The 12,049-nt window shown below is 42.5% G+C and overlaps 1 protein-coding gene across 4 annotated transcripts in view; it reads left to right on the top strand.

Annotated features, from left to right (window-relative positions):
- Nucleotides 1–10,006, top strand: part of hdac5 (histone deacetylase 5) — a 69,075-nt gene extending 59,069 nt beyond the window's left edge. For all 4 annotated transcript variants that reach the window (XM_085158255.1, XM_085158257.1, XM_085158256.1 and 1 more), the window contains 7 exons: nt 2,442–2,561; nt 3,687–3,784; nt 3,974–4,092; nt 4,296–4,429; nt 4,880–4,961; nt 5,053–5,233; nt 5,397–10,006. In XM_085158255.1, the coding sequence (XP_085014381.1) occupies nt 2,442–2,561; nt 3,687–3,784; nt 3,974–4,092; nt 4,296–4,429; nt 4,880–4,961; nt 5,053–5,233; nt 5,397–5,436 (774 nt within the window). In that variant the 3' untranslated portion in view covers nt 5,437–10,006. The remainder of the gene's footprint in view (nt 1–2,441; nt 2,562–3,686; nt 3,785–3,973; nt 4,093–4,295; nt 4,430–4,879; nt 4,962–5,052; nt 5,234–5,396) is intronic.
- Nucleotides 10,007–12,049: the final 2,043 nt, after the last annotated feature.

The following is a 12,049-nucleotide window of genomic DNA, read 5'->3' on the forward strand; positions in this document are numbered from 1 at the left end:
CGTCTTTCACTACTCAGGTTAAACATATATAAGTCACTTAGATAAGTTAAAAATGTTATTGTTTGGCTTTTTTCAGTATTTTATTTGTTCCTGAGTAAATCTGCTGAGTTTATTAAACTTCACTGAAACAATCTGCACATTTAATTAAAATTTAATAAACTGTCATCTTGTCTTTATTTTTAGTTAGCACATACCTTAAACACTTAAAGCTGTAAGCTAATGATAGTTATATAAGAGCAGATGCTGCTGGTGCAATAAGCTGTACGTTTTACGTCCAATGGATGATGATCTGATTAGTCGACTATCAAAATAATCGTTTGTGGTGGCCCTACCTGTCAGCCTAACCCTAAAGCTAACTGTAACCCTGACACTAAAATCACATCTCAAAAATGCCTTAAGCCTGTTCAGTTATCTTAGTGAGGACCTTCATTGACATAATGATTTCCCTAGCCCCTTACCTACCTAACCCTGCCTAACCCTAACCGCCAGATCTTGGCCGAAACGTCGCGGCATAAGCACACACTTCATTGACTTTTATTTGAGGAGTTTTATTTTGTTCTTGATTTAATTTTTCATTTTTTCCATTAATAAATAAACAAATAAATAATTCTTTCATTTTATATACACACATAAAAAATACACTTATAAATAACATACCTGATAACAAATTCATTTTATTTACCTATAACAAAGCCCACGGGGACACAAATTCTACACAAATAAATAGTAACACAAGACAACTATTAACGAAAAAGCGGGACTCATCGGGAGGAGATGAGTGCCTCACAGTGGACTACGGTCCGCAGGGGGAAGAGCACTTCCCACAACCTTTTCCGGGGTCGGACGGGGCGACCCGTTGGGGGAATGGACAGTGCCTTTCCTGTTTCCGGCTGGAGACAGGTTCAGTCCACACTTCCTAACCATTAAAAGTGAATGCCTAACCCTAACCCTAATACCTAACCATAACCTAATCGTAACCCTGACACTAAAACCACATTTTGAGCCTCAAAAAGGCTTCAAACGTGTGAGGACCAGTGTGTGTGTCCTCACAAGTGACTGTTGGTTTTCAGTATAGCAGAATGCAGATTTCGGTCCTCACAAAGATAGCTAGACAGGAACACACACACAGTTTCTCTATGACTATAGAAAACATTATATTTACACACATTTTTTAGGCATTTCATATTTAATAGAAAGTGTAATAATAACTTCATTTTTACTCCAAACTTTCCCCCCCTGAACAGATGAATGCTTCTTCAGTTTGGGTGAAACAGATTTATGTTCATATATTCATCTATCAATGTACTGAAAGATGAATGTATTAATGCAGGGCTCGCAAAATCGCTAGCCCGACGTCCCGGGGCTAGCGATTTTTCCAGTCAGGCTACCAAAATCTACCTCTGCCCTGCCCATCGGCCTGCTTTTGCATTCTTTCGGAAATGTAGGTGGGTAATTATGTCATTGGCATCGGTGAGCCACTGTCAATATGTGACATATTGAAATCGCGTTTGAATTTGCGCTTGTTTTTTGCTTTCACTTTGCAATCGCGCGAATTGTGTATAGAGAGCAACAGTACTGATTGGTGAGTGATGATAATTTGCGCACCAATTCCTCTGACATCATCTTATCAATCGTTAGCTTACTATGCAAACATGACAAGTGAAATCTCCCGCAGCAAGCTTAAACTTAAAGCTTAAAGCCCTGTAATGATGCAGCTGGAAGCAGGATTTAGGCTTACTGGGGTAAGATCAGGTTAAATGTGACTGTTCATTATTGCAGCTGAAGTGACGTGATTGGACAAAGATCATTTGAGTAAATACAAAATGCACTATTTGAATAATGATTTCATGTATTAAAGGATAAAGAAAAGCTATCCAAACCTACCTTTTGTGTGTGTAGCCCAGTGGACTCATTGTATCTTTGTTAAATTATGAATTATTTGTGATTCACCACATTTTATTAGGATATCACAGTTCAGTTTTGCTAGCCACACCTAGACCTGATTCCTAGCAGACCTGCCGAATCAACACATCAGTTATAGCGTCAGTACAGCCTCTACATCGGTCCTTTCACTCACACAATATTATCACACAGTCATTTCTATTTATCCCGCTTTAACCCTCAGAAAGCTGCTGCAGTATTCTCCATCTATCTGTCTGGAAATGGTTATAAAGCCGTTTCTAACGCTTTAAGACTCCAGTGAAAAACAGTTAGATCAAAAAGAAAACAAAGGCATGTCTCACATTTACCAAAACAGCATCTTGACCTTGATCTTGATCCCTGAGAGTTTTGGGAAAACATTTTTTAAGAAGGTTTTAAAAAGTTAAACTAAAAGGGAAATGAATCTGAGTGAAAGGCTAACCCGTCCCTGCGTCCACTGTGTCTGTACCATACGTTCCCTCTGACCTTCTCTCTGACGCTGCTGTGATATGTCACTGCAGGACATTCACCATGGCAACGGCACTCAGCAGGCCTTCTATAGCGACCCCAACGTCCTCTACATTTCCCTCCATCGCTACGACGACGGAAACTTCTTTCCTGGCAGCGGCGCTCCAGAGGAGGTAATCACACAATCCCACCGGTCATTCTGTGGGTGCGAGGACTCGACAAACCAAAAGTTTCAACCTCGGCTGACCAAAGTGGCCAAAAAGATCTCCACTTGGATAATGTAGTGCACAGGAACGAACAAGAGGCAAATCAACGAGAACCGGTGGCTATTTCAGTTTAAATGGCAAATGTGGTCACAGGAGAGAAAAGAGCTGATTGCAGGATGCAGGAGGCCGATGACTGAGAAAGCAACAAGAATACAGAGATTAACTGATGGTGAACAGGCAGATAGACAACTGGAGGCTCAAAGACAAAGGCTACGTTCACACTGCAGGCGAAAGCGCATCAAATCCGATTTTTTTGACCCTATGCGACTCATATCCGATCATGCTATGACAGTGTGAACGGCACAAATCCCGATATTTTCAAATCCGATCTGGGTCACTTTTGTATGTGGTTCTGAATCCGATACATATCCGATGTTTCAGAAAGCGACTGCTGTTTGATGGTCAAGTCGCATTAAATCCATCTGTTACGTCACTGACACAAGACAGACGCCAATTATCAGCGCCAGAGAAGACATCGCAAACGCTTCCTGGCCATCCGGTGAAACTGCTGGGAAGACAACGTTGGAGAAACGTGAACATTTTATTTGTACTGTATAATCTGCAGATTCTGACAGAAATCTGCAACTATCCTTTGAAGCAGCGCTCCTCTAAAACAGCAATAAGGATCATTATTAGGTTATTTACATTATTATGTCAATAACAAAATAACTTAAAGCAAAAATTGGGAAACATAAAGTCCGAAGTCTTTATATTAAGGCCCATCAGTCAAACAACACTGTTGGTCTGGGTCTAAACAGAGCGCGTTGTGCGTGACATCTTCTTTTGCGCATGCGGGCTGCTTTTTGAGCGTTCACACTAGAGCGCGTTTGCTGTCGCATTTTATTTGTAGTGTGAACGAGCAGACAAAAAAAATCGTATTTGATCAAAAAATCGGAATTGAGCATCAAGACCTGCAGTGTGAACGTAGCCTAAGTGAAACTGATAGAAATGCAAAGAGCAGAGTTTACAAACAGAATGGCTAAATACACGTGGTGATGATGATTGTTGCTCTGTTTGTCCTGCTGTCTGCAGGTGGGATCAGGTGCAGGTGTTGGTTTTAATGTGAACATAGCGTGGACCGGAGGAGTAGATCCCCCAATGGGTGATGTGGAGTACCTCACTGCTTTCAGGTAAAACTTTTCATCGTTTCGTGATGTTTGTGCTGCCATGTGTGCATTTGAATGGTGTTAATTCAGGTTTGCAACATAAGTGGAATCAAATTCTGTTGGCAAAAAAAAACAAAACTCCAGTGGTGAAATTTATTTGCATCCAGTGAAGTAAAAACGTGTGTGTGTGTGTGTGTGTGTATGTGTGTGTAGGACTGTGGTGATGCCCATCGCTCAACAGTTCAGTCCAGATGTGGTCCTGGTGTCGGCAGGCTTCGATGCAGTGGAGGGTCATCAGTCTCCTCTGGGAGGCTACAATGTCTCTGCCAAATGTGAGCACAACCTTTAGTTTGTTTCAATTTGGGGTTTTTGCTCAACTTCTTTTTCTTTTTTGACCAGAACTCGCTGTTTTTCAACAGTAAAAAAACAAAGGAATAGAAACATGCTGTCTCTCTACAGAGCCGTCTTCTGAGGAGTCTCTGTGACTACGGTTCACATGCAGTGTTTCTCACGTGTGACGGTTGTGTGTTGGCAGGTTTTGGTCAGCTAACGCAGCTGCTCATGGGTCTGGCGGGTGGGCGGGTTGTTATGGCGCTGGAGGGCGGTCACGACCTCACCGCTATCTGTGACGCATCGGAGGCCTGCGTCTCTGCGCTTCTGGGAGACCCGGTGAGAGTCAGAGTCCAATATTTATGTCTTAACCTTAGACTTTTACCACCTGCAGGTGTTAGCCACAACAGTATGGAACAACAACACCAGTGTTTACAAGGTTTTGTGATGGTTTGTGGTGACTGAGCGCACACTGGAATTACTGCTTTGTCCGAATAAATTCACTCAAATGATGGAAAATCTGCTTCGTAGCTTTCTTACAGGGACAAAAGCTATGAAGCCGATTACACTGTGACACACAACCACATTCACACCATGTAGTGCATGTTTTTGGACTGTGAGAGGAAGCCAGAGTACCCACTAACTCATAAACTAATAAAGAGAATAAAGCATGTTAGCTAGCCTGTTCTGTGATTCAGTGATGAGAACATCACTCCTCACTGGTCAGCAGACTTTCTTGAAGTGTCGAGCACTTATTCTTTGGTTTTCCCTTCTCTCTGTCTCCGTCAGTGTGACTCTATGTTTCAGTGGCCTCAGGAGAAGCCCTGTCCAAAAGCCTACGCCTCCCTGGAGAGAGTAATAGAGATCCAGAGTAAGAAACGCTCGCTAAACTGCCAGAAACCCATGAGATCGTATTTCTCAACTTCCTGATTGTATTTCTTTCTCTCGCTGTGTCCCTGCAGGTAAACACTGGTCCTGTCTGCAGAGTTTGTCTCAGACCAGTGGACACTCGCTACTCGACGGCCCCTTGGGGGCTCAAGGCCAGTCAGAGAAGGATGAGGCGGAAACGGTCAGCGCCATGGCGTCTCTGAGCGTCGATGTTGAGCAGCCAGGCTCTGTTCCTGATAGCACAGAAACCAGCAGGTCAGCAGTGCACAGTGAAAGCTTCATGCTACAGGAGAGCACGCATGTCATCCAAGAACATTAGTGTTGTAATTCACAATAAAATGAAATGAATCATGTTTTCAAACAAATTCTCAGGCTTGTATTTATTCAATTCTGTTGTTTTGCTTTGACCTTCTCTCAGGTCCACAGAGGAACCAATGGAAGAGGAGCCCGTTTTGTAGGAGGAGCTTAAATAAGAAGCACACCAAACTTCCACCTACATCTCCTTCTAGCACCTCTCTTTCTCTTCCTCTTCCTCCATGGAGTGTGCATTGGTAAACACAACACACACACACAGAGCGCAGCCGTGCTGTTGTGGAGGACTCCAACAGGCAAAGGAGAACTTAACGGAGGAGAAACCGCGTCATGCGAAAACATGGATGCACTTCTTTTCTCTACTGTTTCGTCCATGCAAGGAGGAGCAGACGACTTGTTAGCACCTCCGTGGGGCTCGGCAGAGAGGGAGCCCTTGAATATTTGACCACCTGTACACAGCACCACTGAAATGTTCTCTTCCACCCTCCAATCATTCTCGTGACCTTTTTATTCCATCCCTGCTCCTTTGTTTCCACTGAGGGACGATGACTGTGGAGAAACTTGAATCTTAAATGCCACACACCAAGCAGACGACTGGTCCTCTTGCGTGTGTCGAGCGCAGGGTTGCCCGTTGGAGGAAATGACTGCTTTTAATATTCGCAGGGGAGGAGGAGGAACTAGGTGCCTTTTTTTCTGTCCACAAAAACTAAAACTAAGTCCAGAAAACACAAACCACCACCGCAGCACCTCAGTACAGCAACCAGCTGATCAGGACTGAAGAAGCACACTTTTAAACACACACACAAACACACACACACACACACGCTGTTGTTGATCCAGTCGGTCACTTCATTTCCGAGTCCTTGTTTCTTCATCTGGATGCCTTAGTTTGTCCCAGTCTCACTATTTAGCAGCTTGTAGAGAGATGGAGAGAGAGACTCATGAGCTCATGTAAATACATATTCTGCTTATTGACTATTTTTTAATATCTGGCTATATTCCAAAAGACTGAGTTTTGCTTTTTTTCACATTTTTGAGGGAAGAAAACCCTCTAAAGCCATCTTCACACACTAGAACTCTCCAGTAAAAATCTCAGTTGAATATTAGTAATAAGATTAAAATAATATTCAATCAGACTTTTGTGGAATCTGGTGGAAGCGTCTCAGGATCAGATCAGCTTTAGCAGGATTCATGTAACCAATGAAACTGCAACACCCATCAGTCCTCTCTCTCCCTCGCTCTGTCTTTATCATTGGTGTTGATTGAGTCATGTGACCTTCTTCTTTGAAGGAGGGGACTGTGGGATTGTACTTTTGAAACACCGCAGTGACCACCACGTCCCATGTTATCTCTCTCTCTCTTTTTTTTAAAAGAATTGTAATATTTCCTGTTTGGTGTAAATAGCGTCTCTTGTCCTGTTGGCCATGGTTACATCACAGCAGGTTTGGTGTGGTCACTTTTCTATATCTGTACATACACATATGTATAAAACCACAAAAGACTTTCTCTTTTTGTATAAAAAAAGCAAAAACAATATTCTATATAAATATATATATGTAAACAGTGTTTTATCCAATCAGATTGGATTTCTGAATATATTCTATTTGAAGATTTGAAGTTTGAAAAGGTTTGGCTGTTAGACAGGAAGTAAGCACATGGTCTGATGCCATCAGACCACGACCTGTTTGTTTGTTTGTTTATAGATGCTCAGGATGGCTGAATATTGTTGTGTTGGAGGGGGGGTGGTCAGCGAGCTCTAGTTCTTCTAGCAGGACCAGCGCTGCCCTCCTCAGGCAAACAGCAGCAACTACAGAAAGGTGATATTAAGGTCAAAAGTCATGGCTGAGTAAAATAGGCTGGTCCAGTGACTATGTGTTTTTGTAGTCCAAATGGAGCTAGCTCCTCCAGAGACTGTGGTATTCATTCTACATATCACACGATGGTACCAAATCATGAGCCCTGTAATTCTCATACGTTAGGTTTGTATCAGCTCTGATCCAGGAAGCAGTGAAGCAACGATGGTCACTTGATGGATCGTGAAATGAGGAGTGTTGAAAACAGCCTCGCTGGATGACAGTCAGACCTCTTAAATGCTGTTAAACTCACTACCATCCATTTTCTAGAGGTCACAGCAACAGTCTAAGCAGACATGCTAAGACGGTCTTACTCAGCCACGCCCTCCATCTCTTCTGGGGCGATAAATGGGTGTTCCCATTCCTGCGTGCCCTGGTTCTGTCACATTTAGTTGGACGTGCCCAAAATCCCTCACCCAGAAAGCATAATCACCACCTTACCACAGTGGGGGGCTTTGGCTGAGTGATCCCATGGGTTCAGAAGTCATTGTTGCCCCTTGTAGGGTCTGTTAGGGTGAAGTGGTCCTGGGTGAGGACCAGGGGATCAGCCAGAGCCTAGACCACGAGGCTGGACTGGGATATTGGTATTTCATCCCCAGCTGTCCACAGTAAACTTGAATAAACTCACTACAAACTGATTAAAATCAAGGTGAAATAACACAAAGTGAGTAAGCAGGAAGTACTGAGAGCGAGGAAAACCTGCTTCCTCGGGTATTGGACGTGGTTTGCACCAACTTTGATGGAGAAGACCGTTTTTTGTTGAGGACACATCAGGAAGCTGCATGCCTGCAGACCCGGGGTTAGCAGTACAAGTCCAGTTGACACTTGGATTGCCTGAATTGCTGTTAAAGCTACATGATTCTCAGTTTGTGTGTTCAAATTGGGATGTTGTCACTAGTTTTCCAATGGTGAACAGACACAAGTCTAAAGGTGTCTATTTGTAATAGGAGCAAATATAATCCTGCATATATCCTAAACAAATATGAGGAATTTAACGATATAATCCAGGCTGAAAGCTACACAGCAGCTGTAGCCAAAGCTGGCAGAAAAATGTGCAACTCAGCAGGCTTATCAACATCACTGTTACATCAATAGATCACAGGGAGATCCGCCTAGAATTAGAGTTTCTTGATAGATTCATTTTCTGTTTTCTCATATTGTTTAGTTGCATTCTCGTGTCGAGATGATTTCTCATTTCAAGCTTGTTCTTTTTCAAATTAAGACTTAAGAGCATTGCTCAGATTTTTTAACAGTCTAGTTTGAGTCAAAAAAAAAAAGTACATGCTTTGTTTATTCTAAGGTTTTAAGTATCGGGCATAAACAAAATGACTGAGACATTACCAGCTCTTTACAAAGTCAGATAAATAAAAGCTGGGATAATTCAGTAGTTTGTAGAAGCACAAGCAGCAGTAACCGCTGTATGACTATCATTTCCTCACACTGTTGGAGGAGCAGCTCTTCTTTACAACATTGCGTAGTTCATACCCGAGGTGCTCTGCCTGGCTTTATGTCAGTTTCTCTGACCTTGGGGTGATTCTGAGGTTGCACATTATCTGATTATGTCCTGATATGTGAAACATTAGAAGTTACATAGGGCGTACTTTCTTATCATATCATGGTGACTTACATCTAATGAACAGAGCGCATTTGAAGGCTGTTAAAACTTTTAACACAAATTTCGCTTCCATTCTGTGACAATAATGACAATGACTGAGAATGCATCGTGTGCTGTTCCTGGATCAGTGCCGACAATCCACTATTTTCAGTACAGTAATGAAGGAGCTTTGTTACTCGATATAATCCTCAAACATCATCATTAAAAAAGTGCAGTCAAATTGCACTCATGAAATCTTTAAAGTGAATGTTTGAAAGTGTTGAGGTTTGTTCAGTCTCAAAAACTCAACCTACCCAACTTCAGGCTCAAGCCTGCTGACTGCTGTTTGTCCACCTTCCCATTCTGACCAATCACATGTTGCTCAGCAGACACAGAAGCTTCAGAGCTGGACCGGCCTATTATGAAAACCTATTGAAACTCAACTCAGAAACACTACACCGGGACGTCAGGGGACTAACTCTGATCGACGTAATCGTCAACCTCACTAAACTTCATTTCCCAGGACCCTTTGCGGTGTTCTAGCTGACGCTGCTACCTCTGGGTCTCGTCCATTTAAAGCAATACCACAGTGGTGGAACTGCAGTGACGGGAACAGAGAGCGAGAAGGCCATAGCAACCGATGACCTGAGGAACTCTCTGTACCTTTTTACACAGTGTGGTTGAGTGCTCTTTGTGTATATTATCTGTCAGGTGGAATGGAGAGGCAGTATTGATTGATTGATTTATTGACCTGTGTTTCCAGGTGGTTTAGTGTAGTCTTTTTGTACTATTGTAAACACTAAGGGCATTTTGTCCATTTAACACGCAGTCAGTAATAGCAGCGCCTTGCGTCGGGTTCGTGGGGGCCGTAGAGTGAGCGAGAGCTGGACAGGTCGATCATTTTAATGACCCGACACCGCAGTGCTACACGGGGTCAGCTTCTGAGCTCGACTGGAGTTCATGCAAGCACAAAGGCAGCAAATGAAGAACTTTGGAGGCAAGCAGCAACTACCACAGGTGTTGGTTCAGATGAAAAATACCTTAACATTTATAAAAATGAGTAACAACAAGTAAAAGATTCACTTTGTTAAAGGATCTTCCATTCCCTCAATAACTAGACTAGCATCTTGTGGGCATCATGGTCACTGTGGCCTAAACCAGCGGTCCCCAACCTCTTTTGCACCATTGACCGGTTTATGTCTGACAATATTTTCACAGACTGGCCTTTAAGGTGTAGCGGGTAAATACAACAAAATAAAACCAGTATCAGTACCAAAAAAAACATTTATTCATAACACACGGAAAAGACCCAGGGAAACCGAGTTAACGATAAAAACGATAACAAAAATAATGCTAAAAAAAACCCCTGAAAACCATGAATTTCACACCTGAGCCTCAATACTCGTATCCCGGCACCAAACTACCAGTCCCAGGCCCGGGGGTTGAGGACCGCTGGCCTAAACTGTTAAACCACTGAAGAAGAAAAGACTGAGTTGATGTAGTTTAACAGTAAGACTTTGTTTTCCATTTTAGAAAAGATGATATAGAAATGTAGTTTTGCTTTTTGTAATAATTAGAAAAAAAGGTTCAGTAACAGCAATTAGCATCTAATCTAATTGGTAGGTTTTCCCTTTGAGATGCAAACAAGAGCAAACAAGTGAAGAGAAACCAATAAAATGGAAACAACCAATAAATCAGATGTTGGTTTTCCTAAGTCCTTTGATTTGGAAGTGCACACAATTTTTCCAATTTTCCTTGTTCTTGCATTCACAAAGGGAACAAATTGTTAGTTGATTTCCTGTAAATCAAGTTTGGATAACAATTTAGGTATTTTCAAGAATGTCACATTAAAAAAAGCCTTGACCCAACAAGTCAACATGTAAACCTATAAGAGCTCATGATTATCTTTATTTTATTTTATTTTATCTTTATTCACCTTATCTCGCTAGGTCAGACTTCTTTTGTGGTTTTTATTAGTTCCACAATAAAAATTAAAGATTTAAAAGAATTAGAAAAAAATAACAGGAAAATCCTCCCAAGATGTTGTTCAGATGGGTTTCTTGCAAACGGAATTGCCAAGCGAGCAAAACTTGACACCAGCAAAGTTTTCCAAAGTTTCCAAAGTATATGACGACAAATGTTTATCCCTTTCTTCACACACGGTTCTGAACAGTTCTAAACTTTGCTCATCTTTAAAAATACCCAACTTTCATATTAGCATTACTGTCCAAGATTCGAGCTTGAGTGAGCTCCTCTGTGTCGTCGTAGTCGACAGATGCGATGGACAAACTTGGCCTAATTTGGAAAAACTGAATGAACCACTTGTGGTTGCGTTGATTTAGCACGTCACCAAGAGACGGCCAAACCCTTCAGCTGTAGTGGTTGCTGCTTGGTGTCGAGGACACTTATGAGCACAGATTGAGGTGGGAAACATTGGGATCTTGCCTCAGCACAGGGCTGATTGTGCTAGCTGGAAGAGCCCAAGGAGAAGAGGGAAGGGGATGGAGAACTCTTTCAGGACACCGTGCTGATGCAGAGAGATGGTTTGGGTTGTCAGGGCACCTCCCCAGCCTGGAGGCCACATAGCTTTACTGCTGCTGCCACCCACACGACACTGAGGTGAAACGCACACAGTCACACACACTCGGACTATTTTGCTACGAGTTGATACTGTGTATTTCTTGATATGTTTGATACTGTGGTGTAAATGTAGTGTCCTGCTATCATGCGGCGTTCAGGGGCGGGGGGTGGGAGAGCGGTACATTTGGGCTGTCGGGTGGGAGGGAGACAGAGGAGGTTCGCCCTCTCTCCCTCATTTACCTCCTGTTTTTTGAGGGGAGACGTTCTCCCTGTTACCTTTCACTCGTTTCAGCTCGCGCCTGAAACGTTGTTTTTTTCTTTTCGGGAAACGCCATTTTTGTTGAAACTGATCACGAGCACATTCCTGACTCTTCTCTGTCTGTGCTGTTGTTTTCTCCAGATTCTTGCCTGTTGCGACGATATAACATGTGTCTAGTTCTTGCTGACTCACATGTATATAAAGTGCATATATGTGTACACATGTGCAATACACGCTATTCGAGCAATCTATTACTGTGACTATTATTGATGATGATACTTGTCCCTTTTTTGAAGTTTCAGCCTGTTTTTTGTTTGTTTTGTTTCTTTTTTGTTCCCCTCCTCGTCCTGATTTGCTGTTGATGGATTGTGTTGCAGGAGCCTAAAAAGGGAAGGTGACTATTGTGATTCTTCATGCTCAGTTTCATTTCAGGGGTTTGTGGACATTTTAACGAAGCCCTTTTTTTATTACTC

The sequence above is a fragment of the Neolamprologus multifasciatus genome, chromosome 4 (genome assembly GCF_963576455.1).
Source record: "Neolamprologus multifasciatus chromosome 4, fNeoMul1.2, whole genome shotgun sequence".
In the NCBI taxonomy this organism is placed as follows: domain Eukaryota; kingdom Metazoa; phylum Chordata; class Actinopteri; order Cichliformes; family Cichlidae; genus Neolamprologus; species Neolamprologus multifasciatus.